Here is a 24,979-nt window from a genome sequence, read left to right as displayed (position 1 = left end):
TCCTTAATTGTTTAGTAATTCTTCTGTGTTCCTTACTTTAAAAGACTAAGGTAAAACATCTATTACCAGCACAAGATAGGTTAGAGAAAGTGCAAGTCTTCTGTCTTTGCAGAAAGAAAAAAAAAACAACTGATCAACTAGTGGTTACAGTTTTCATCACTGCAAACCACAGCAAGTATGGATCCCTTTCTTTCTTGGCAGAGGTTGTTCACTAAAACATAAAGATCTAGGCAAAACAGAAAACATCTGGATATGCAGATTACTCTTCACAGTTTAAACCTTGTAAGGAGAGAGCAGCAGTAGACTCGGGCAATTCTGCGGAATGTATTTTTGGAAAGGCTTTTTAAAGTTACAGGGCAGCTGTATATCATTGTAAGTAAAGAATGTAATTTATGTAGTTCCTGGCCATTTCCATAATCACTTTGGCCAAGTCTCCTAGAGTCACTAGTGATTTTATGTGTTTTTTAATGTACAACTTGAGAAAAGTTAAGACTTTTTTTCTTGATAGGTTCCAAAAATTAGATGCTGGCTTAGGCCACATTCATCTAGAATAGCTACACACTTTGAGGAATTTAATCACAGAATCAGGAAAACACTGGATTATAAGACTTCTCTTAAGAAAGATATCTTTCTTATGAAGTATTCTCGATGGGACAAGACTGCAAAGAATAATTAACAAATAATTTACTTGTTTCGGTGCAATGAAAGTAATGAATTCCTCCTATTTTAATATACCCATTAGAACTAGTTTCACACGAATTACTCTCCACTGTGGTGCTCAGCTATGCTCATCATACTAGCTGTGGGCTCTTCTGCTGGTAAATTAGAAATCTGATGTAACGTGGGCACACACATCACTTTTTTTCCCTTCACTATTTATATTTTGGTCCCTGGAACTGAAATGCTCTGATTAATTTTAATTTAATTTAGTAAAACCCTAACTGCGTACTCCCTTCCTTTGGGTTCTGTGGCTGTGTCTACACTACTGCCTGCAAGCCAGTGTCACGATACCCAGGCTAGCTCAGGGAGCAGCAGCTGTCTAGCTGTGAAAGCCCAGAGCTCAGCATAAATGAGAAACAGAGACTTTCCATCCACAGGCTGAGCTTTGTGCTGCAACAGACTGCTGCTATCATCCATGCTGGTTTGTTTAAATGCAGCACAGGTAACCCCACTCCGTATCTTATCAGCTTAAACCTACTTGGTTTCCCTGCTTGAAACAGGATAGTTTGCTCTGAGCATTTCTGAGAAAGGGCCCTATCAGTATGGTTCATGCTGGGTCCCCTAAGTGCAGACACATAAAATAACCAATCCTTTCCACAAAGTTCAGCCATGCGATGCTATAGACTGAGCCACCAACACTGCATAGTTACTCTACCTAAAAGTAATAGAGGTGTTAAGTCTGAAAGCTTTTACTCTGTCCAGTGTGTCACGGAACAGACAGTGCTGATACCTTGCATTGGATCAAGATTTTGTAGCCCAAGATATTAAATCACTGAGTACAGCACAGCTTCTGTCTTCAGCTGACCCTGGAGACAGTTCTCCCTTCTCACACAGAGATCAGCAGCTCCCTTTGAGCAGAGAACCCTGGTGGAATGGCCCCACTGAGTGACTGTCATAGCCGATTCTGTTATGTGATCATTACGTGACACAATGAACTGAACATGGCCTATGAGTTATGTACTGGACTGGCTCCCAAGAGGAGGAACAAAAATTGTAATGCTAAATTACTATCAGACTGCCCAATGGCTGAAGGGGTTCTCTGTGTTTTATCACCAACCACCATATGTATTCCATATGCAAAATAATCTGTGAATATCGAAAACTCTTCTGTTCAGTTTTTAAGTTTGTAGTTTTCTGGTTTAGATGCCATTCCATCTTGCCTGCAAAATAAATCAGACTAATCTGGATAATCATCTCTATCATCAGTTTGCAAACCTACTAAGTAGGTATTATAACCTAAAAATCCACATGACTTTAGAAGTAAGAAAGCATATGGCAATTAGCATGTTAGTAAAATTCATACTTTCATTAGAAGCCAGACTAATTTTTTTTTTTTTTTTTTTTTTTTTTTTATGAGCCAATTGCCAGTAAAGCAACTTTGTAACTTTCATTTTTGGATGGTATAGTATTCATTATTTTCTAAGCTTCAAAATAAACAGTTTCTGTTTTCTTCAAGACTGAAAGATATAGAGGATGGGGCACTTTTACAGGGTATTTACTTCTAAAAGGCAGTGAAACATTTCTTGACCTCTGGCCTGCAAATGCTTATGGGAGCCTCCATGGCACCTACTGTCAGGGCAGTAACACTTGGTTTTAGGTCAGTTTCTCACACTAACCACGCACCTCTCCAGGGAGGAGTAGGAACCAAAACAGATGAGCAGAATTATGAAGGTGGCATCGTCAGGAGCAACATGAAGTGCATAAGGGAAGCAGCTGGGACAAGGTTTCTAGGGCAGAGGCAGGAATGGAGCAATGGTGGGAAAGCTTGGGTGAGCAATGGTGGGAAAGCTTGGGTGGGCAGCTCTTTATTTCCCCAAAGCACTGTTAAAATGATCACCATCCACTATATTCCTTTTACAGGCACTGAATTCAGACCAAAGTTAGCCTAAGATGTCTGTCCCATGATTAAATGTATGAGAAAAATGGAAATTAAGAGGGACTGAAATATGTACCTCCTTTCATGCTGGTCCTTCATGTGGAAGAAATATTAGGTAGAATGTGAATATTTAAGTATTTATTTTCACTCTCTGTATTAACACATGGTTATACGAGATCTCACCATGCACCATAGAAGAGTTATGAAAATAACAGCCTCCTACATGCAGTTGCCTGTGATTTCCAGCTCACTTCATGCAATTTCTCAAACTCTGTTTATTCTGGCTAGAGGGTATGAAACTTGGGGGAATAGAGGGAGAAGGGACAAAATGACACTTGGGGAACCTGTCTTGGAGTTGATAGTGCTCATTTTTTTTGTGGCCAAACTGAGTAAGGGAACCCAGCTAAAAGAATGAGGCTGAGGCAATGAATGATGGAGACTGAATAACGTGGGGAAAGCTCAGACACAAGTGCAGAGGAGCAGCAGCAGTGTGTCAGCCATTGTAATAGTCAAATGGTGAAATGCTGCCCAACCTATCTGATACCCTAAGACAACATATTTTTGAACTGAAAAATAAAAAGCAATAGTATTTCACAATGTATCATTATGATTCCAAAGCAACCTAAGAATGTAGAAAAGTTTGCTTATGCCCTGGAATTCCCATGGCAGCCGTTCTGAAATGGTTAAGAAATACAAAAAATAACAGAGTTCAAATATTACAACTAGGATGATGCTTTGAGAAAAACAGTTATGACTTCTACAATTTAAAAAAGGAATAGCCAGCAGTTTAACATAACACTTGTGATGATGAGTCAGTCCAAAAGCACAGTCTGTAATAAACCCATAAACGGCAGCTTTCATCTGAAAGTATTACACAGATGTCAGTAGGGAAACAATTGACCATGTAATGTCCCTGCAGGAGATTAATTTTGTAATAAGGGACAAGAATACTTTCATTTTAAAATTGCAATAGCCAACGATGTCATATTTTCTCATCAATTCAAACAATATTCTCAACAGGCGATTACTCTTCCTTGTGGTCAAAACTTACAGGCAGATGTCTACCAGCCGATCCAGTTCTGGACAGCTGCACTCATACATTTCCCTGCAGCTGATATGGCTCTGGTTCATTAATTCTCCCAGCAGCTGAACTGCATTGGCAGGTGCCTCCTTGCATATCTTCTTAAACTCCAGCACTCTGGCAGCTTCGCTGTACACATGCTTTGCACGCTGGTACAACTTAAAGGTGGAAACTAAACAAAATGAAAATATTAAGTAATACAGTTAACCCTTAGCATTGACTACAAAGGACATACAAAACCATATGATAATTACATTTTACTTAACACATGATATTTTATATTGTAACTCTCTGGGTTAAAAGTCTGGCAAAAGGTCACTTAAGTCTTCTTTAAAAGCCCTAATAAAACAGCATTTAGAGTTCACAAAATACAGTGTATAATTTTTTTTTCATGTTGATAACTTAAGGCACATGCTCTGGTTCTTTGCTGTGCCACTGAGCAGACCCAGCCTCTCCTTTTACTTTGAAGGCAGGGCACCAGCTCAGGAATCAGCAGTGACATGCATTAAGACATTGATCTAAAGCTTTCAGGTTTTCAAAGCACATCAGAAAGGTTTCTGTGCCCTGCAGGCAGCTGTGGGCCAGCACCTGCTGGCTCAGGGCTTTGTGTGTAACTGCTCAGGGCCGGAATCAATGATACAACTGTAGATGGACTTTATCTTGAAAAAAAAATATACTTAGCAAACCACAAAAATCCACCAACAACTTTTTTTTTTTTTTTCAACTGAGATTGATAAATCTGCTATTACTGTGTGTCCTGGTGGATAGGTAAGGAAGCCCTCTCAGATATTTTCACAATGATGAAGCCTTAGCCCAGGTGTAAGTAACACCAGATTAAAATTGCAGCAAGGAGCACAGGTGCTTTCAGTTTGGTTTTCAGAGTTTATTTTTGGTATGTGTTAGCAGCTAGAGTGTCAGTGCTGCCTGTGTGGATGTGAGGCCTGGACAGGTACTACTCAGTATTGACCAAAGGTTGGTGCAAGTATTTTGGCTACATTTTTTCTGTTGTGCTATGAAAAAGCAGTTCCTCTGGGAAGGATGGGAGAGTGACCAGGCCTGTGTGGCTGTTCGGTTAGAGACCTCTACCTAAACAGTGGGCTATAAAAAGGAAGAGGATGGCTGTGGTTATAGGTTCCTCAAGCTACTCCTATTCACAGGAGGGTTTGGTTTTCAACTATCCAAGAATGGATCTGCCTTTCCCAAACTTGTGCTGTAGTTCATGGTTTTTCTCTCCCAATATAGTTCTGTTTGCTTTAATACTGTGGCTGCTATTGAGGAAGTATTGTTCACGAGAAGCATGCATGACATAATTTAATTCATTATTAAATTGGTTTACTTGAGCTGTTTGGGTGGTAAATACTGGGTAAGTGAACTTTATTCTCTGTGTGAAGCATGGTATGTTTCCCTATTTTATCACAACTAAGCCACAATTAGAGCAGCTCAGAACATCCCTCATTTTCTTTCTACATTTAAATTCTCCTTTAGAATGAGGTATCTCTCCTCATTTCAGCTTCTGATCTGTTTTGCTTTCTAAAATGGCTGATGAAACACTCAAACAGAGGTAAAGGAGAAGAAAGACAAACTCTGTATTCAAAACAAATCTTGCTGTCTGACCCAGACGCATGGAGTTCGCACTTGGCTGTTGTGTGGAGACAGCAAAGTTCTGGAACCACTTCTGGTGATTTCAGCAATCTCCATTTGCAAGTATATGTAGAAATCTTACTTGAAAGACTGGAAATAGAACTGTGTCTGGCATTAAATTTCTCATGTATACTCCAGGTTGCAACTCTTACAGACAAAAACATCAGCACTTGTATAATCCCTTTCTATTTCTCAAGAGTAAGTGTAAATCACAACTGTAAATGCTGAAAATACAGTGTTGAGAGACACACGTAGTCTAAAACGATAGAGAAACTCTGAACATAGCAGTTTTCTGCTACTGGTGATATTGCTTCTGGTGGTATTTATTTTGTAATTCAATACAGCCTGCTACTGAGAAACCCTGTGTTGCTGTCTTTTGAACAGGCCTTCTGAATGCATTTCAAACTAGGAAAAAAATGAGAAAATTGCATGCCCCCCAGAAACATCATCTTCAGAGCATCACCAGGAAGAGCATGTTTTGATTGCCCATTTGGAGGTGTGTTTTACCCCACTGGATTTTGTTGCTGCCGGAGTTACTGTGTTGTGTTTCACAGAGCGATGATGCCTGAGTGCTTCTGAGTGTTGAAGAAAGGCAGCTTGGCCTATTTTTGAGGATGGTTTCTCTTTAAATATTCTTTTCTTATAAGCTATTGTTTTAGAGCAAGGAGATTTCTAAATGTGCATTCGTTTAGGGAATATCTAAAGTTGCGTGAGAGATTGCCATAGCTCACACTCTCTTGTAAATCACCATTGAACAGTAGTAACCCAAAGAATGAACTGAAAACATGTCTGGTTTCAATTGTAAGGCAACAGATTTGCCAAAGGCTGTGATTGATTCGGAGACCACCCTTTGGTAGAGCAATTCTCTACTGGCCAGATTACCTTCAAAATCTCTGGGGTTGTGTTGTGATCGTCATGCTATGAATTGGCAACCAGAATGGGTGCTTTGGCTACTGGCTGCCCGCCAGAAGATCTTAGCTGTGTCCTTGACAGCCTTTGGTCCCAGGAGAGTTGCTCCGCATAGGGCAGAGTTTGCTACCTTGACACTGGCATCCTCTCGGTGTGAAAGGAAATCCTTTCAGGCAGCTCTCAAGTGAGAGAGAATGGCTGTATGTTATTTTCAGACTCCTTTGTGGATGTTTATGGAGTTTCTGTTAGTTAAAGGCTGCTATCATTATGCTATGTGGTATTATTATTGGTTGGTTATGGACAGCATTTTATTTCAGAAAATTACATTTGGGTTTAAAAAAATGTTGTTATAGCTTGCTTTTCCCATCTGGCAGTGTACAGTTCAGATAAAATTATCTTCAGGACAGCAAACGCCTCTGTACTCTGTAAGTCCTATTCTAAAATAATGAAATGATTCACACATTTTCAGCTTTCAACACCAAATGCCTCTAGGAAGAGAGAAACTCTCTTGTATCTCTTCTGTTTGAGTGGGTAGTCCAAGTAACCATCTCTACGTAATAGAACACTTATATTTCCAAAAATTATATCTGTATTGGAATCTCCTTGCTACATCACAGCCAGTATATTAGTGCCACATAAATAAAATCTGAACAGGTGATTTAGAAGAGTACAGGAACTGATCAGAGTCTGTGTACTTCATGCAGCCACATTTTTTACAATTAATAGTGACTGAGTTCTCAAGCCATACTCTGTCCTGGTAAAAGAAACAAAATCAAAGTGTGAATGACTGATCAGATTATATCTGAGCTAGGGCTGGAGTGCTGCAAAGAGGAAAAACTAAAGCCCTCAAAGTAAACTTTAGAGTGTTGCACAGGACTGGGCTGTGTGGTCATGCCCTCTGTGGTACTCAAAGAGCAAAAAATCAGGATTTAGGGACTAATGTCAGATTCTTAAAAGCACGTGGATCCTTACATCTATTATAACATATAGAAATTAGGTACTTTATCTGACTGAAAATGTAAATATACTTTCCTAATCCAGTAAACTATAAAGGCCTTGTTTATTCTGCCTGAATTTATTTCCAAATCCGATACAGGTACCCTCAGATCCATCTCCAGTCAGTGTAAAGGGCAGATTAATCCCACCTGAGACTCAGATTGCTCTTTGGCACCCATTTCTCTGGTGACTGGAGAGGAACCTCAAATGTCTGGTGCAATGAAACTAGCTGGCTGTTACACCAGTGTAAAAGCAATTGTCTAGGGCATGTCTAAAGTAGTGTTTCTTCATTACAATGTGCAATATCCAGTTCAGTGATCTGCTTGTTTTCTGCTCTGCAGAGGATTTCTGTAATGTCACCCATGAACAGGTAGATTCAATTCACTTGCAAACCACCAAATGCCCTTGAAAGAAAAGGTGACATTTACCAGTGCACTTACATCTTGCACTGCAGCAAGAACTTTCCAAGTTGTTATGACACAGCAGACCAACATTAATGAAAGTTTGTACAAAATCCATAGAAAACCTCTTAAAAACCAAACAAAAATCCTGGGCTATTAGTCTGAAACAACTGTGGGTTAATTAAATAGAGCAGAGGAGTTCACTGCAGGTTTTTAAGTGTATGATCATATTTTTAATTTAAGCTTTACAAAAATTGTGCAAACCTGTCCACTCTATTTAAAGGGATTTTTTTATTTATGATTAAATATTGTGCCTTCTTAGCAACTCGTATTGTTACAACTTCAACTTTAGCAGATTCCTTTCTTTAGAGGCTTTCTGTACAATTCTATCTGACCTTTAGCTAAAGACCAACCTCTTCAGGCTATATATTTTTTTCTAGTTGCTTTGGCAGCTTCTTAAGATATGTTTCACTGTAGATTAATGAGCTACACATGGCTGATGGGACTGTTAGAAATTTACAACAGGAAAACCTCACCGACGCAAAATCATGTAGGGGACAGTCTCTACCACCATTACTCATGTGGAATAGTGCCCTTCTCTGTTAGGCATCCTGCTGATTGAACATGATGAGGGTGAAGGTTTCTGGCTCATAATGTATATAAGAAAATGCTGCCAGATGGCTTTAATTTGAGCCAGATTGTGAACCCCCTACTCGAAGTGGGGAACAGTTACTCTACTGAGACTGCTCAACTGACTGCAATCTGGCTTTCTGAAAATAAACCAAGGGACGAGTCACTGCTGGATTCAGTGACCCATTTAGCAGACACCTGCTTCAAGGTTATGATAACTGTTGGTTTCAAGTGTTTTCTCCTCCAGAGGAGCACGAGCTTTAACAAGGCTGCTACAACTAACTGAAACCATTCAGTATCTGTGCCTGACCTGTGGCACACCCCAAAAGCCCTACAGATCTGCCTAGAGCAGCCACCTCTCTGGGGTTCATACCAAGCAGACCATGTTTTTATGGAAGGGGATGGTATGTTCCCAAATTTCTCCATGATGTGGATCAGGCTGAGGCTGGAATAGGCACTGAGACCCTTAAGCTGGGAAGTTCTCTTATATCTACCAGTTTGGAGGTAACTGCTGTTCCTGTAAGACAAGGGCCCTCTCCTAATGCACACCACAAACCTCCACCTCCACGTAGGCTGTCTGTGCAAACAAAGCTGAAACTGCTCTTGCACTGAGATCACCATTAATACAAATTACTTGGCAGTGGGAATGAAAGGCTATTCAAGCACCACTCACTGAAGCTACAGTATGGATTTAGAATTCTCTTTCCCGGGGACAAATAGGAGGGCAGTTAAACAGCCAAATCCACAAAGCAAATGAATTCCTGCTCCTCCCAAGGCGATTTCGCTCCCAGGTTTAAATGTCAAAATTAGATTAGTTTTATACATGAAAAGGAAAAATGGGTTTAAAAATACCTCATTTAAGGACAAAAAAATGTTTCATGGTTAAAGGAATACACTGTTTTACAGGAGAATATCCTTTTGTGGTGAAACTTATAAACACTTAATGTCCCACAATCACCACACACTAAATGTTCTGTGAAGCTCTCAAGTCCAAGCCAAAGTTATGGCACAGTACACCTTAGAAAGTAATAAATATTATTTTTCTAGAGATGTTCAGAAGCCACAAGTGCAATCCATGTGTAAACATTTGCAAGGGAGATTTAAACTCAGGATTTTGAGTTGGCCAAGGCACAACTTCAAGAAGTTTAGAGAGGCCTTATGCACCATCTGTACTTCTCCAAACCTGGGGAACAAGTAAGTTGTGCAGTGGGGAACTGCAGAAATCCTTGAGTACCTGCCTATAAAAGGGATGCGAAGCTGCTGTGTGCTGCCAGACCTGGCCTGGAACTTGCCCAAAACCTGTCCATACCATTTTTCTTTGCAATGTGGAGTTTTCATTTGGTCAGCCTGATAAAACTTCATGTAAGTATACAGTACCATCACTGGAGAAGTAGAGGAGGGGAAGCTAGACTTAAAGCTAAAATAGTTTTAACATAGCACTTTCCGATTCTTTAACATGAGATGCAAAACCCTATTTCTAATTATCACGGGGCTTTGAATAATACAAAAAATTAAAATTACAGCCAATTTATATTCAGACTCCAGTATATGACCTAATAGTAATTCTCATGCAAATAATTCACCTGTGACATAATATTTTAACAGAAGTTGATAAAGTGTTTACAAAGGAAAAAAGCTGAAAGCTATGGTTCCTTCTTCATGTTGAACTTTTTTGTTCAACATTCTGGAATTCTCTGCAGAGATTGCTTATTTGTCGGTATGTTTTCTCTCACATGAAGAAGCCAGGCATTGTCCTTAAAATATAGTGGGAAAATAGAGGGGAAATAAGAAAAATATTTTTGTCAAACAGCCTCTGGTTTTCCAAAGCCAACATAAAATGTAATTCATTTAGTGTGTAACAAAAACAAACAGTGGACTTAGATTATTTCTTTCTGTGTCTGTCTTGTTTCTACTTTGCATATAGTTTTACAGAGATCTGTTATTTAATTTTATATTGTACATGCAAAGGAGCTTTCTGCATTACCCATTTTAATTGGCCTTATCAAATGAAATCATGGTCATGCAAGTTTAAGAGAATCTGGTCAGCAAACATCTGCAAATGCTATTCAGAGCCACAGTATAAAATTTCCTTTGTGTTTCTTTTACAGTTTTCATGTTTAGATTTTTAATTCAGACTTCATGTTTTGAAACAAAAAAAAGTGAAATAACCTGCATAAGCAATCCAATTGTATAGAACTGCAGAATTTTGTTTTATAAACCAAGTGTGAGGATTATAAAAATCTGTAAGTTAATAGTCTTGTATTGCTTCATGAAGGGGAAAGTAAGGGAAAGAAAATGTTGCAGAGTGCAGGTACATAGTTCAATATATTCCTCATGTACATACAGCACAAAGTTATCTTAACTGTCCTATGGAGATAAAAAGCTTGATTAAGATACCAAATTGGTGTCCTCTGGCAGTGTAGCTAGACAATAAGATTGTTTTATAGTCTCTGATACCACTGGGGTGCAAAACCCCAGTTTGAGTTTCTAGACTCAAGACCTGGTCCTTAGTCAATATAGAAAGTTCAGAATTGTTCCAGATATACAAATCATTTAAATATAAGCATCGAGATACATAAGTATGTTACTAATTTATACACATCAAACATACACATTTTGGGGAAGACTGGCAAGGTAAGAATTCAACTACAAAACAGCGGAAGTATTAAGGCTACAGAATGGAAACAAAGGAAGTAAGGATTATTTTAAGTTCCTAAAGAAAGATTCTGATCTCAGCTGGAAACCTGTTAAGAATGCAGATTAATTATCCCATAAATGCTCTATTATTCAGCATTATTGGCAACTCTGCTATATACATCCAGGATCCATTCCATGTGTGTCAATGCCCATGACTGCATGGTATTCATCAGAAGCAATGACACACGGGAAATACTTCAAATAGTAAATGGTTCACTTCAACAGCATTTTCCCAAAAGAAAAAAATACATTGATAGTAACAGAAACTTCTTTCTCAGGACAGATCTAGATGACTTGCTGCCCAGTACACGATTTAGGAAGTGGTCATGTTTTTATCAATTCAAAAACAAACACAAGCTACATCTGTGCTTGTCTTTTAATACCAGTTAAGGCAGGGCAAACAGGATTCATTTTAATGATGCCTGCAGTCATCCAAAACATTTGGGTTTGTGGGACCTATTGCCTAAAAATGAAGCCTTGTTTAAATTTGTTCCTAGAATAAAACGTGGGTTATTTCGAGATGACTCTTAAACAGCATAAGCTAGTTTTAAATAGTAAGGGATCTGCTACTTCTACCATTTTAGAAAACATTCAATCAAAATCAAGGTTTTGCTCCAGTTTAAGTTAGAATGTAAATCATGGTATCAGTTCTCACACTTGATACCTGAGATTCTGGAGCAGTATTCCAGCAAGACTTCCACACTTGCACTACTTATTATACATAAACTTTTTATATAATACAAACACTGTACAATAACCCCCACCATCTGATATATGCTTACCATCTTGCGTGTTTTGAGTAAGGATCTGAGAGCGGAGCTCCTCCAGGCTAATTCCCAGGCATTTACAAATTTCCTCAGTGCTGTAAGGCTCAGGATGTAATACCTCCTCCACAATGGTCAGCATTTCCTCTAGGCTAACTCCTAGCTTGGTTTGCACATCATGGAGTCTCAACATGTTTTTCCAGTCCAAGCCTTTCAACTTGGAGAGAAGCTAGAATTCACAAAATAAATTAGAAAATATTGTACCTTTCTGTTTAAAACTATTTAAGTGTCCATAAGCACTCTTAAGAGCCATTTCCTCTTTTCACTTCTTAATTAGGAAGCACCAGAAGCTGCTTTCTATCAGTACACAGCAAATATAATTATAAATATTTATAAAAGGTCTGTGAATTACATATATTGTTCCCTCGAATCAGATAATGTCTGTAAAAGCCCTACTGGCATTATTTGTGTGATATCAAATCCATAATTTATCCTCTTCCATGGGTATTGTTATTTCAAGAACTTATTAACCTTTTAAAACCAGATTCAGACAATTGCTTATACAAATGCCATGATACTGTAACACTAGAACTCCTTCAGAAGTCTGTTTCTCTACTGTTGGAATTGTTCTAACCCCTAAAATTCAGTTTGACCTTTCCAATATGCTTCTGGAGTCCTCTGATAAACATGAGGTTGTCATTAAAACCTTTCTCATATTGCCTTAAAAATACGAAAGAGGGCCTAAGATTTGTGTGGGAGAATTAACCATAACCTATCTCTATCTCTAGAGTTCAAAGTACATTTTAAGTACTTTCTTTTAACATACAATTTAAAGGAAGTTCAGAGCCTTACAGGAAGAATACAGTGTGTTGGTCCAAATATGTTGCATTCCTACATGACTGGTGTGATGCTCATTAATTTTAAACTTTTCTGGCTTTCTCCCTCTGGACAACGCTGCCAGGCTTTGTGTATCTTTATCATGTTTTGGCAGTTGACATCAGTTACTATAACCAATGGAATCCTAAAAGGAAACCATACAGCCTTTTCTCTGGAAGATTGCTACGTGTCTTGATGTTCTCATGTGCCTAATGAAAATGGTTGACTAAAGCAGCTTTCCTCAAAAGGTGGAGTATTTTTAGTGTTATTAAATTATAGAAGAATACTAAGTAATAACTGTGGGGTTCTATTGACACACCACTATTTATTTCAACCAATTGCTACACAGATTAGCAGGTACATGCCAATGTTTTACTGCACTCGTAAGCACAAGACCCCTCCAATTCTGCACCCTTTAAATTGCGATTAAAGCTTCAAAGTATGCCAGACCAGGCTGTGTGTTTGCAGAGAGTATAAACCAGTGCAGCTGGCCCAGAAATCCCTTTTCCTATTCCAATCACCATTAAAACCTCTCACCAGCAGGGCTGGAATTTCACCCTGTGTTTTGTTCTTTTCAGTAAACACTGGTTTTGAGTGAGATTGGTCTGAAATCATTTATGTCCCAAATCAGAACAGCCATTTAACTTTCTGGGTTAAAAAAGTCATGGTATTTACTTACATGTCTGAAAAGTATTTGCCTTTCTTTGTGCAGAGATGCAGCATGAAATTTAAGCAGATCTTCCACCCAAATATCTGCTGTAGATTCTCACCCTCCTGCTCTCCTCCAGCAGTGCTTTTGCGGGGGCCTTCCCCGTTTTATTTTACTGCAGTATATAAAAATTAACTACTTTTGGTGCCACCTAGTGACTTGCTAAGATTTATGTGAAAGCAGAGCAGAACAAAACTGAACCAAAATTCAAATCGTATGACTCTATTGCCATCTAAAACAGTTTTGTGATCAGTGGTAGAGAAAAAAGCAGCACTGTCTAGTGGCTGATGCAGAAATCAGGGTGAGAAAATTGTCTTGTACAAGACTAAGCCACTTCTGGCCTGCTTTTCATAGGCACTGAGTATCTAGAGCTCTGCAGCCTTTGTGTAATTCTATTTTCATTTACGTATAAGCTAGAATAACAATTACTGCTTCATTTATTTTACTTAAATCTAGAGTAACTCATATGTTTGTGAGATGTTCTAAAATCTGCCTCAAGATGATAAGTGAAATGTTTTTCTTCATACTTCGATTTCAATCTTCAGCATCCCTTAAACTTTATTACCAGAAGTTAAACAAAACTGTGAATTTTCAAAAAAAAGTCAACAAAAATGTTTCTGCTTCCATTTTAATATACAATTCCCTGTAGAAATATGTCATGTATTCTCATATCAGTTGTCATTTCTATACTTCAAGGGAGATGCTGTATTTTAGATGAGCTGACTATGCTGAGGTTTTACAAATCCAATATTTCTGTCAGGCCAGTGGGCAGGGCTTTGTTGGAAAGGTCCATACTGCTTCTAGAAAAGTTTCAGTCCTAGCAGCACTGGGAAAAATGTGATGGGCACAGAACAGAAAAGGGGGAAAATCCCATCTATTAAATGTACAAAAGTAATCCCAATACTGATCCCACAGTTGGATATTTGCTGGATGATCTCTGACTGGATGGATTAAAGATGCAGACATTATCCAGCTGCCAGGATATAGCATCTGTAGGCTTTATTGTCCTTTTTTGTTCAACAAAGGCACACTGGAGAACTTTAAGTAACTGAGGGGAAAACATACTTAGTAAATTACAGGACAAATATAAATAAAGTCTGACTAGGGGTAAGTATAGGAATACTGAGCCCTTATATAGCCCTTATATATCATCTGAGCATCTTTTCAGATTTAACAAACATTAGTTGATAAAACTACATGGCACTCCCATTGCAGACATTCTTAGCACTGCTCTGAAGTTGACAGTAAAGTGAACCACACACGGTGAAGCAGGGGACAGCACAGCATTCCTTGATGCTCAGACTCATCCTGCAGCACCTCCTGTGTGACTCTCATGCAGTGTGCAGTACAAATTAAATTCCTTGGGAATTGTGAGTGTTCTGCAGAACACAAGTGTCTTTAAGCATACTGTTTAATGGAGTTTGGGACAGCACTGGGAGGCTACAAGAACAGAGAAAGAAGGAAAAAAAAAAAAGAGCCAAACCAAAAACAAGCAAACAAACAAAAAAACACAAAAAACAAGCAAAAGAATTACTGTCCAGAAGCAGAGGGAAAGGAACAGAACTCCAGAGAGAGAATTTTATGAGGATGATCATAGCTGTAGGACATCACAATTTTCTACACTAATGCCTACTATGTTGCACTGGCATCCTTACTTACATGGAGCTTTCTGCAAACAGTATGAAATTCTAGAATGACCTAGAGCAGTAAAGGATAAAAAAACCTCTCCTAAGGCACTTACCAATGAGCATTTCTTTTAAAGCACTATTGCAAGGCCCAGGATGTTATTTCATAGTTCCATTAGCTTAATGGTTCTTAAAAGACTTCCCTGCTTCCACTTACATACCTGTCCTCCTTCACCTCACTGTGACCTGTTCCGAAAGACAGTCCTTTCCTGGCTCAATGTATTTTTATAGTGTGTGCAGCTTTCCATCTGGGTAGCATATGTTTAAAAATAGACAGGTGAATGTTGTTAGTCTCCTTAAAATCAGGCATCTGCTAATGATACCTTTTTAGAGATTGCATCACAGTTAATAGGAATGTGAAATAAAAACCAGTTTCCTTACCACCTTTTCAATTTACTGCACAGGATCAATAATTTAAAGCAATTTAGAAACCTGTGATTCAATTTGCAAAACCTGGTATATGGAACAATACTTCAAAAGGTCTCACAGCTTAATGAACTCCTTGTAGTTTTCCTTTAGGACAGATCATCTGTGAAGGCTCTCGGTCTCTTAAACAAAAAAAAAATTCCAAAAGAAAATCTTCCTAAAATACATACTTATTCAATTAACTATCCTAAATTAGAAGCTTAGCAGTTACAGCAGGACCAACACACAGAAAATTCCTTATGTTGATTTTCTTAATGGCATGAGAATCCTCTTAACCTCAGTGACAACAGCTTGAAGTATGGTCATTGGTGCTTTTATTTTTGCCATATCCTATATACACCTAAAATTCAGCTATGTTCTTCATACCTGAACTTAAGGCTCATTTAAAAAGTCATCTAAAATGTAGCTTCATTCCTTAAAAGATATCTCAAGTCAGTATTTCATATTACATTTTATCTCATCATCTCTTCAACTGTCTCTCTTTTTTATCATTAGCTATGGAAATTTTTTCACAGGACTATGATGTCAACAGATGCTCAAAGTACTTTTGAGTATTGCTCAGACTTTGGCTAAATCTTCTTAAAGTAAGGAGTTACATAGTCCAGATTTTAAAGCTTTGCTCTAGACTTTGTGACCCAAATTCTGTTCACACAGCACACTATGTTGCATATAACTGCAGTGAGTTTATGCTTACTACTCACCCAGTCTCATCGAAGAGAAATCCACTGTATTCCTATAACAAACCAAACACTGCATCTACTTATTCTTAAACATATGGTCTACAAAATCCAGAATTAATGTGGAGCTTAGATATTTGTCATGTTCAAATTCTGTACATTTTGGAGGTAACTGCAAATTGCAGACTGGCAGCACAGTTTAAATGTTGGGATTTGATTCAAGCCTGGCTTTAAACTTCACACGGACATACATGCTGCTATTCGGCATTTCCAGTATTACTTCCAGGCCTCCAACTAGTAGCTTTGATGTCCTCTAAATCCTAGAAAATACTCATATTGCCATATATACATATAAACATGTGACCACACTGGTTGCTTTCCATTATTTGTCATTATTCAGCTTTAATTAGAAACAGCCTATCTTATTAGCTGAGAATATTTTTTGCTGAAAAATAAACTTATTTCCTCCACTGAAATATAATACAAAATAAATTGAATAGAACTAAATCACATATTTTTCTATATAAGGGCACAGTCCTTGCAGTTCCATTAAACTCGTCTGGAGTTCTGTTTCTGCAGAGATGGAGGTGTCTGGTTTTGGAAAGAAAAATGCTACTTAAAGTAGCACCTAGCCAGGTGTTAAAGACTCAATTGCTCAGAAGTAGAAAAAAGCACATATTTAGATGAAGTTTTCATTAGAGTTTGACATAAGCCATACGTTACCTTTGTAGCCAGACGACACTCCATTACCCTAATATTGTAATGAGAAGTTGCTGCTTTATTCATTTCAACGCAACTGTTAGCAATAACAAACACTGCTTCACTTGGAAGTTTCACATCAGTTGCCCTCAGAGGACTGAACTCTATCAACTTGGCCTATTGAAAGAAAAATGGTTAGTTTTAATTTACTACTAGCTAACAGTGCATGCGGTTCTATAAATCAAATGCAAATTTGCATGTTTTTTCTCTTGAAAATCCAGGGACAGTTAAGAAAAGAAAACTGACATGAAACAGTGAGAAAAGAGGTTTAACCTCAATGGCCAAGTTACACATACATTTCAAGCCTTTAGCTTGTAGCTGGGTTTTAGAATGTTTCCATTAAGTCTTTGGGTTCTTTCAGCATTTCACAGAAGCCCACCCAACCTATTTTTCTTGCCTGTTAAAGACAACAGTTTTTCTTTGATCTACAGAAAAGTACCAGGCCTGGCTGAAACAAGAGGGTGTGCCCCTAGGAACAAGGGGCTCCACATTCCCTTCCCCTTCACCAATGACCATCTCCTCCTTAGTTTTCTCATCTTCCACTAAATCAAGAGGTTCCACTAAATCTGAGGTACAGAATAATACCAGAATCTTGGGATGCACTGGAGACAGCAGTCATCTTACATGCAGACAATAAAACAGAGAAATTTAATATAGCTATCTATAAAAATGTGGTTACTGTCTCCTTCCTTCTGACATCAGAGACTGCCTTGCCTCGCGGATGCCTTACGCAGGCTGCGTAAGATGTTCCCAACATTCTGTGACCTTTTTGTGGAATAAGCTAGGCATCCATTAATTAAATAATTCAAGATGTAATGTAATCAAGAGATTAAATTCACATCTGTTTTTTCACTGGGATAAGTTGTAAATCATGTGCCCTGCTTTGGCTTCTTATAGTAGACTGTAATTCTGCAAGCAAGGATGTCTTACTGGTTTTGGCATCGTTCACCCCAGAGAGTTCCTTGAGCAGCTACAGTGCTAAATAAACAGTGACAAATCTGCTTGTACGTTATGTACAGCATATGTCCTGCTCCCTGCCATTGAGATTCTGGACCACGTCACAAAATCACTATCAAGACAGGCAAGCTTGCTTACATTTAAGTATACCCTTTAAGAACTGCTACATTAGATCAGAATGTGCCACTAAGCTGATTCAGTGTCCTGTTTCTGACAGTAGCCATAAATGCATTTTTAGAGGAAATATAAAAATAGGAAATATACAAAGGTGCTTCTTGAAGTGTATTTTTCCAGCTTCCCATAAGCAAAGAGGGTTATATTTAAAGGGGGTTATACTTACATTAGAAGACATGTGAGACTACTATGCTTAATAACTACAAAGAGGTGAATATCAGTGTATCCAAAGTCTTTTTTGAACCCTTTAAAAACTTTTGCTTCTGCAATGTATGGTATTTCCCAATTTAACAAACCCCAAACTTCCCTGTGAGTTTCCTCTTCTTGCTAATGTCTCCATGTTTGTATTCTTCAGTTATAAAAAACAGTGGATTCCCTATTTATCTTCTCTTACCCATTCAGTGTACTTTTGGTGTTCTGGTATTTATTTTTTTTTAAACGGGAGGCCAAAACTTCATTTGGCTGCAAGTACACTGAAACAAGAATATTTTCTGGTTTTTTTAGTTTCTTGTCTAGCAATTTTTTCTAATATTTCTAATATTTTCTTTGCCTTTCTGATCACTACCTCTGTATGACAGAAAAGCCTCCACTTACATGATCATTTGTGTATATTCCAGAAAAATATGCTGCTTCCTTCACCACTCAGTGAGCTGTGTGCTTACTACCAACAGTATTAATATAAAGGAAAAGTGTAGAGTTCATACAGGTGATGTGAAACTGGAAGCACAGGTGTCTCATGATGGGGTTAAAGGTTTGGTGTAGTTCTAGAAAACAGCTTGTTTGTGTGTTGATACGGCATTAAGGAGCAAAACTTGTAGATGTGTCATATCACAATTATAAGCAAAGTAAAGGTTATAATGAAATGCTACATTAATTTCAATATCGGTCTGCTGAAAGGTTTGAAGTTTGAACATTCAGTCTTTTGCACCTTCTGAGACAGTAGACAATCTCCACTGTAAATTCTACTGCAAGCACTCATGTATAACTTGACAGGTCCTGTGTGTCATTGCTGGTCCACCTTCTGACACTACATTTAAGACAGCAAATGCCTTCTGCATCAGAATCCAGCCACAGAACTGTCTGGAATTAGAAAAGAAATGGGGAACAAAAGATCTTCATTGTCTTTGTAGCTGGACCTGGCAAAAATTCCTAGAACTGTTTGGTTATAAGTAGCTTCAAGAAAGCATTTTTGTATTAATTATCCCATTTGCACTGAATACAAGGCATACCGACCATTCAGATTTCATTAGATGGGAAATATTCTAAGTTTGGGGAACAATTAGACCAATAGTGTGGAACCTGGTGCTATTCTAGAATCCATCTCTGTTCACAGCTTTTCTTCCCTGCTTCTTGCCATTTCTCATTTTCATCATATTATTCCTTCAAATTTATTATACTTGATTGTACACAATTTTATATGTATAGTTCCTGTTAAATTTGTATGCCAATGGTGCTTACTAAGGTATTTCTGTTTCTTGTCTTTTTGCTAGATACAAACATACAAAGACTTTTTTTACATAAATTAATACTAAATTGATAATACAGATTACAAAGATCCACATACAGTTCCTTCTTCTGCCAGAAAAGAGATTGCCTGGTCCATTCCTCCACCTTCTGTGCCAATATAGCGTTCACTCTTTGTGCAAATTTCTGCAAGTTCCACCTGAAAAAAACATTAATGTGAACACTGAGTCAAGGTCAAATACAATATTCATACTAGATATAATGATGAAATTTTTATGACAAGAGTGGTGAAACACTGGAACAGGTTATCCAGAGAGCAGACAGATGCTCCATCCCTGGAACCATTCAAAGTCAGATTGGATGGAGCTCTGAGCAACCTGATCTAGTTGGAGATGTCCCTACTGCTTGCTGGGAGGTTTGACTAGAATCATATCATATCATAGAATCATAGAATTGGCTGGGTTGGAAGGGACCTCAGAGATCATCAAGTCCAACCCTTGACCCACCGCTGCAGTTCCCAGCCCATGGCACTAAGTGCCACATCCAGGCTCTTTTGAAATATCTCCAGGGATGGAGAATCCACCCCTTCCCTGGGCAGCCCATTCCAATGTCTGATCACCCTCTCTGTAAAGAAATTCTTTCTAATATCTAACCTAAACTTCCCCTGGCACAACTTAAGACCGTGCCCTCTTGTCTTGTTGAAAGTCATCTGGGAAAAGAGACCAACCCCCACTTGGCTACAACCTCCTTTCAGGGAGTTGGAGAGAGTGATGAGGTCTCCCCTGAGCCTCCTCTTCTCCAGGCTGAACAGCCCCAGCTCCCTCAGCCTCTCTTCATAGGATCTGTGCTCGAGTCCCTTCACCAGCCCAGTTGCCCTCCTTTATACCTGCTCCAGCACCTCAATCTCCTTCCTAAACTGAGGGGCCCAGAACTGGACACAGGACTCAAGCTGTGGCCTCACCAGCGCTGAGCACAGGGGCAGAATCCCTTCCCTGGACCTGCTGGCCACGCTGTTCCTGATCCAGGCCAGGATGCCATTGGCCTTCTTGGCTACCTGGGCATACTGCTGGCTCATGTTCAGCTTCCTGTCAATCCAGACTCCCAGGCCCCTCTCTGTCTGGCTGCTCTCCAACCACTCTGTGCCCAGCCTGGAGCTCCCCATGGTGTTGTTGTGGTCAAAGTGCAGGACCCGGCACTTGGCCTTCTTGAACCTCATCCCGTTGGAATCAGCCCAACTCTCCAGTCTGTCCAGGTCCCTCTGCAGAGCCCTCCTGCCTTCCAGCTGATCCACACTCCCCCCCCAGCTTAGTGTCGTCTACGAATTTGCTGATGGTGGACTCAATCCCTTCATCTAAATCATCAAGAAAGATATTAAGCAGAACCGGGCCCAACACTGATCCCTGGGGGACACCACTAGTGACCGGCCGCCAACTGGATCAGCACTGTTCAGCACCACTCTCTGGGCCCGGACCTCCAGCCAGTTCCTAACCCAGCACAGAGTGCCCCTGTCCAAGCTGTGGGCTGACAGCTTTTTCAGGAGAATGCTGTGGGAGACTAGATAACCCATAAAGGTTCCTTGCAACCCAAACTATTCTATGATTCTATGACACTTCTATACTGCTTACATATGAACTGCTGAGAAAACAAACGAGATAATGACAGGGCTCTGAAACCTTTTTCTCATGCATCCATTAATGTAAACTGGTATCAACCAGGAATGCCACATGGCCCCTTTTTCCTTTTGTTCTGAACTGAAATAGGATCAACTATTCAGCCTCTAGTGGACCCACCATAGCCAGATGCTTTTCAGAGTATTCTGGCTTAGATTCTTAACCCTTGTATCTCTCCTCTGACCAACTTCTTCATTCACCTCTCACCCCTCCATCCCAGTAGCCAGTATGTTGCTGATTTATTAGTTGAATCCGTCCACATATGTGTCTTGGTAGCTTACAGGAAAATGGCAAGATGTTGCTCTGTACTATTTAAAGTACTGACTTCAAAATCAGAAAATATGTCTTGAGCCTAGCTCAGAAACCCCTTCTCATGGTAAATATTCTAATCAGTGGTGCTTGTCTTTTCTCTCTGAGATAATGTACTCTGCTTACTTTGTTTATCTGAACCAATGTGCAATTACATGAAATTTCCATTTTTGTGATATTTTGGGCATATCTTTGTGCATTTTGATACCTGCAGGTCAGAGGATACTATGGGAAGGTAGAATATCACTATCGTAACTGTTAAGAACAGTAATTTACAGTAAAGCTTTCAGCCATCAGGCTAAATCAAAGCAAAACACAAGAGAGGCCTTGGAGAATGGTCAGATAATATAGACTGGTCAGAAGGAAAGCATCTGTGTCCCCATGCTATGACCTTATGACCCCCCCCCAGTTTGTTTTACTAAGCACAAGGTAACCACAGGCAAGATGAGAGAAGAACTTCAGAAAATGCCACAGTCCTTTTTCAGTCTACTGGCAAAGTCAGATTCCACACTAAGGAAGTGGATCCATCACAGGGCTGAAAGAAGCTCATCAGCAAAGCAGGGACATTAGCCAGCACACAGCTGTAAAAGGCAGCAGGCAGAGGCAGTAAATCACCATCCTAAGAGAGAGGTATGTGCAGCGTGCCTGCCTGCTTGCTCTTCCAACTTCTGTACTGGCAACACAGACAAAAGTTGAAAAGTTGGTGCTTCGATCAACATTATCAGGCTGCAATATTTGCAAATGCACTAACAACCAATTTTCTCAGCTCACAGTGCAGTTACAGTCAATAAGGTTTAGGCTGATAAGCAAATATTATCATACAAACATTAACAAAGTTACTCTAAAACTATGGTTACTCAGTCTCTCTGAATCAAACATGGTGAATGACCACTCATAAGCAAAACACTGTTAATGAGAAAATATAGAAAGTGTAAGCAGTAAAAATACTCTCATTTTCAGCACTGCCTTTACTTTGTGTATTTTAAAGTTGAGATGAAAGAGAGGTAATGTTTCTTTTAATTTTCCTGAGAAAGTATAAGAACATCACACATTTTGGTGTTCATTCTTGTTAACAAAAGATGCCTGACTTTTGCTGAAGATCAAGTTCATCAAAAGTTGGTTTATCTTCTTTGTCCCATGTCCACTTCAAGTGATCCCATGCTCAGTCTGGACCCATCAATGAAAGTTTAACATCCAGTCACCATGTGTCCCTGCTTCACTACAAGTTGGAAATACTTATTATTTAACTTCTAACGAATGTAATGATGCCTTTTTTTTTTCTCCATTTAATACTAAAATAGCAGCAGTTCCACAGGAAAAAGAGAACAAACCTCCACACACAATAGACTCTAGCTGCTTGCTCCTTTCTATGTGTGAAGGAGCACCTATTTACAAACATCTGTTGCTGGGACATGGAAGCACCAGCATGGTTTAGCTAGTTCTGCTGAACTTGACTTTCAGCCCTCTGAGAATAGAATGATGCCACATCCCTAATTTTTGTAGGCATTGGCAGGAGACATCATACTGGAATTCATGGATATTACTGGCAGCAACAGAAACTTCACACCAGCTGAAAAGACCATGCCAGAACATTGGTCATGCATGCTGAAGCAGAAGCTGTGGCTGTGCAAACCTGGCAATTGATGATCCCAAGGGTCTTTTCCAACCTAAAAGGTTCTATCACTCTATGAAGTAGAACTCCTGAAGTACTTGCAATATATATTCCACTCTTGGGCACAGCTGCCTGAGGCATTATTTCATCTGCAACTGTGATATAAAGCTTTGCAAAGTCAGAAATTAAGCATTTCACCCTTCACTTAGTCTGGCTGCATGTCATCTCCATATGCACATCAGCTGGCACTTGATTGCTTGAATCGTTTAGACTTTATGGGCCTGGGCTTATTAAATAAGTATCAGGAGAAGTCTTGCAGAGGAGGAATGTTAACAATTAGGGCAGTGCCACTCCCCTGTCCCTTTAAATGGTCTGGTGAATTGTGCCTGGTTAAGCATTGGGCCTTGCTTCGTCCCAGCTCACCAGCTGTCCAGCTGCGTATGCTGGGCTAACAGCACTGCTCAAGCTTGAGCAACTTTTGTTTTGAAACTCAGCAAGGATTGGCAGGACCACCAAGTAGTAACTGGCAAGAGTTGAGAAGAACCTTCTCCACAAGACAGCCCAAGGCATCCCTGAAACATTATTTGGTTTCTAATTTAAACAGGCCCTTGCTGACACAGACTGGCCTTCTAATACTAGGATGAGAAGCATGTGAATGGAGAGGAAATTGTCATCTGTATAGAAAGCAGTTTCTACTTACTATTGAGACAAATGGGCAAATGTTTGCCTTTTTGCTAAAATGAGTGAAAGGGCAAAGTTTAGAGGAACTGAATTGTAGCATTGGAAGCTAATGTGAAAACTAAATTGGAGAGCCTTGTGTACATACTTGATACTTGGGAAAAGATGGTCATCTGACTGAAACAGTGAACTGAACGTCAGGAAGTCTGGGCTCAATTTCTAGCTCCACATTAAGTTTCTTCTGATGCAGGGAAAATCCCTTAAGTTCATCATGCCTCCATCTCCTCAGTATAATGAGTATCTTCCCCCTATTTGTAATTAGTAATTGCTACTTGGGATTCTTAGATGATAATGCTATAAATATGTGTGACTTTGTTACTAGAAAATGAAAAAAAACACATTTTGCTACACAAGCTTTCTGATTTTAGGCTTCCACAGAAAATATCTCCAAGGAGAAAATTGCTAGAACCATTTCACAGAAGGAAATAATTTTTGCCTATCTCAGAGCCGTGCCTTGTTTCTATTCAACTTGCAACACTCAGAAGCTCTTTAGGGCAGGGACTGTTAGAATCATCTGTTATTTATATCCCTCTGTAGTGTATGTCTCACCTGAAAAAACACAGACCTTCTCAGAGCCTAGATTTCACTGCACAATTTGGCAACAGCTCAAGTATATGTCTGAGTAATACCTAGGCATGCATCAGCTTCCTCCTGGCTACATCACATTTGCTGCTGAGGAGGAACTCTGCACATTCTCGTGGCCACGTTTGGGGTGACCGCACCTCAGGCTGCACCCCAGCATCACCCCCAGGCAGGCCACTCCTTGCTAGGACTCAAAGTACAACTGCTGTACATACAAAATAAACGTCTCCCATACTGAGTTCTGCAGGAGTCCTAAACAAGCATTCTTGTAGAACTAGGTGCAAGCAGACACTTTTTCTTTATGAGAGAGATACAAACCCCTTCTGCACCTAGAGTACACTTCCATCCCACATGTTCTGATCTGTGCAGGGATCACTTCAAGCCAACCACAAAACATAACGAGTTCTATGCACCCAAGACTCATTAGCATGGTTTTTCCATCCCTAAAGCAGTATTTAAAAACACTAATAAATCATAACTTAAGTCTTCATAGAGCTTTACAAACTTTACTTTAAAAGCATTCCTCTAAGGCTGCTGTTATCTTCAATTTAGCGACAGCACAGATATTTACATGATTTGTTCAAAGTCATGTGAATCGGTCACAAAGCTGAAATGAGAATTCTAAA

The 24,979-nt window shown here is 39.3% G+C and overlaps 1 protein-coding gene and 1 long non-coding RNA gene across 4 annotated transcripts in view; one reads left to right on the top strand and one right to left on the bottom strand.

Moving 5' to 3' along the window:
- The window catches only part of GALK2 (galactokinase 2), a 47,857-nt gene that overhangs the window by 3,573 nt on the left and 19,305 nt on the right, over positions 1-24,979 (bottom strand). For 2 of the 3 annotated variants that reach the window (XM_071755261.1, XM_071755262.1), the window contains 4 exons: positions 19,543-19,641; positions 16,812-16,964; positions 11,734-11,944; positions 3,648-3,849 (listed from right to left, as the gene is read on the bottom strand). In XM_071755261.1, the coding sequence (XP_071611362.1) occupies positions 3,648-3,849; positions 11,734-11,944; positions 16,812-16,964; positions 19,543-19,641 (665 nt within the window). The remainder of the gene's footprint in view (positions 1-3,647; positions 3,850-11,733; positions 11,945-16,811; positions 16,965-19,542; positions 19,642-24,979) is intronic. The other variant, XM_071755263.1, reaches the window with a different exon arrangement.
- The window catches only part of LOC139801229 (uncharacterized), a 115,961-nt gene that overhangs the window by 74,060 nt on the left and 16,922 nt on the right, over positions 1-24,979 (top strand). The window lies entirely within an intron of this gene.

This window comes from Heliangelus exortis, chromosome 11 (genome assembly GCF_036169615.1).
Source record: "Heliangelus exortis chromosome 11, bHelExo1.hap1, whole genome shotgun sequence".
NCBI classification, from domain to species: Eukaryota; Metazoa; Chordata; class Aves; order Apodiformes; family Trochilidae; genus Heliangelus; species Heliangelus exortis.
The sequence above is the reverse complement of the archived record's forward strand: the minus strand, read 5'-3'. Positions and strand labels throughout refer to the sequence as shown.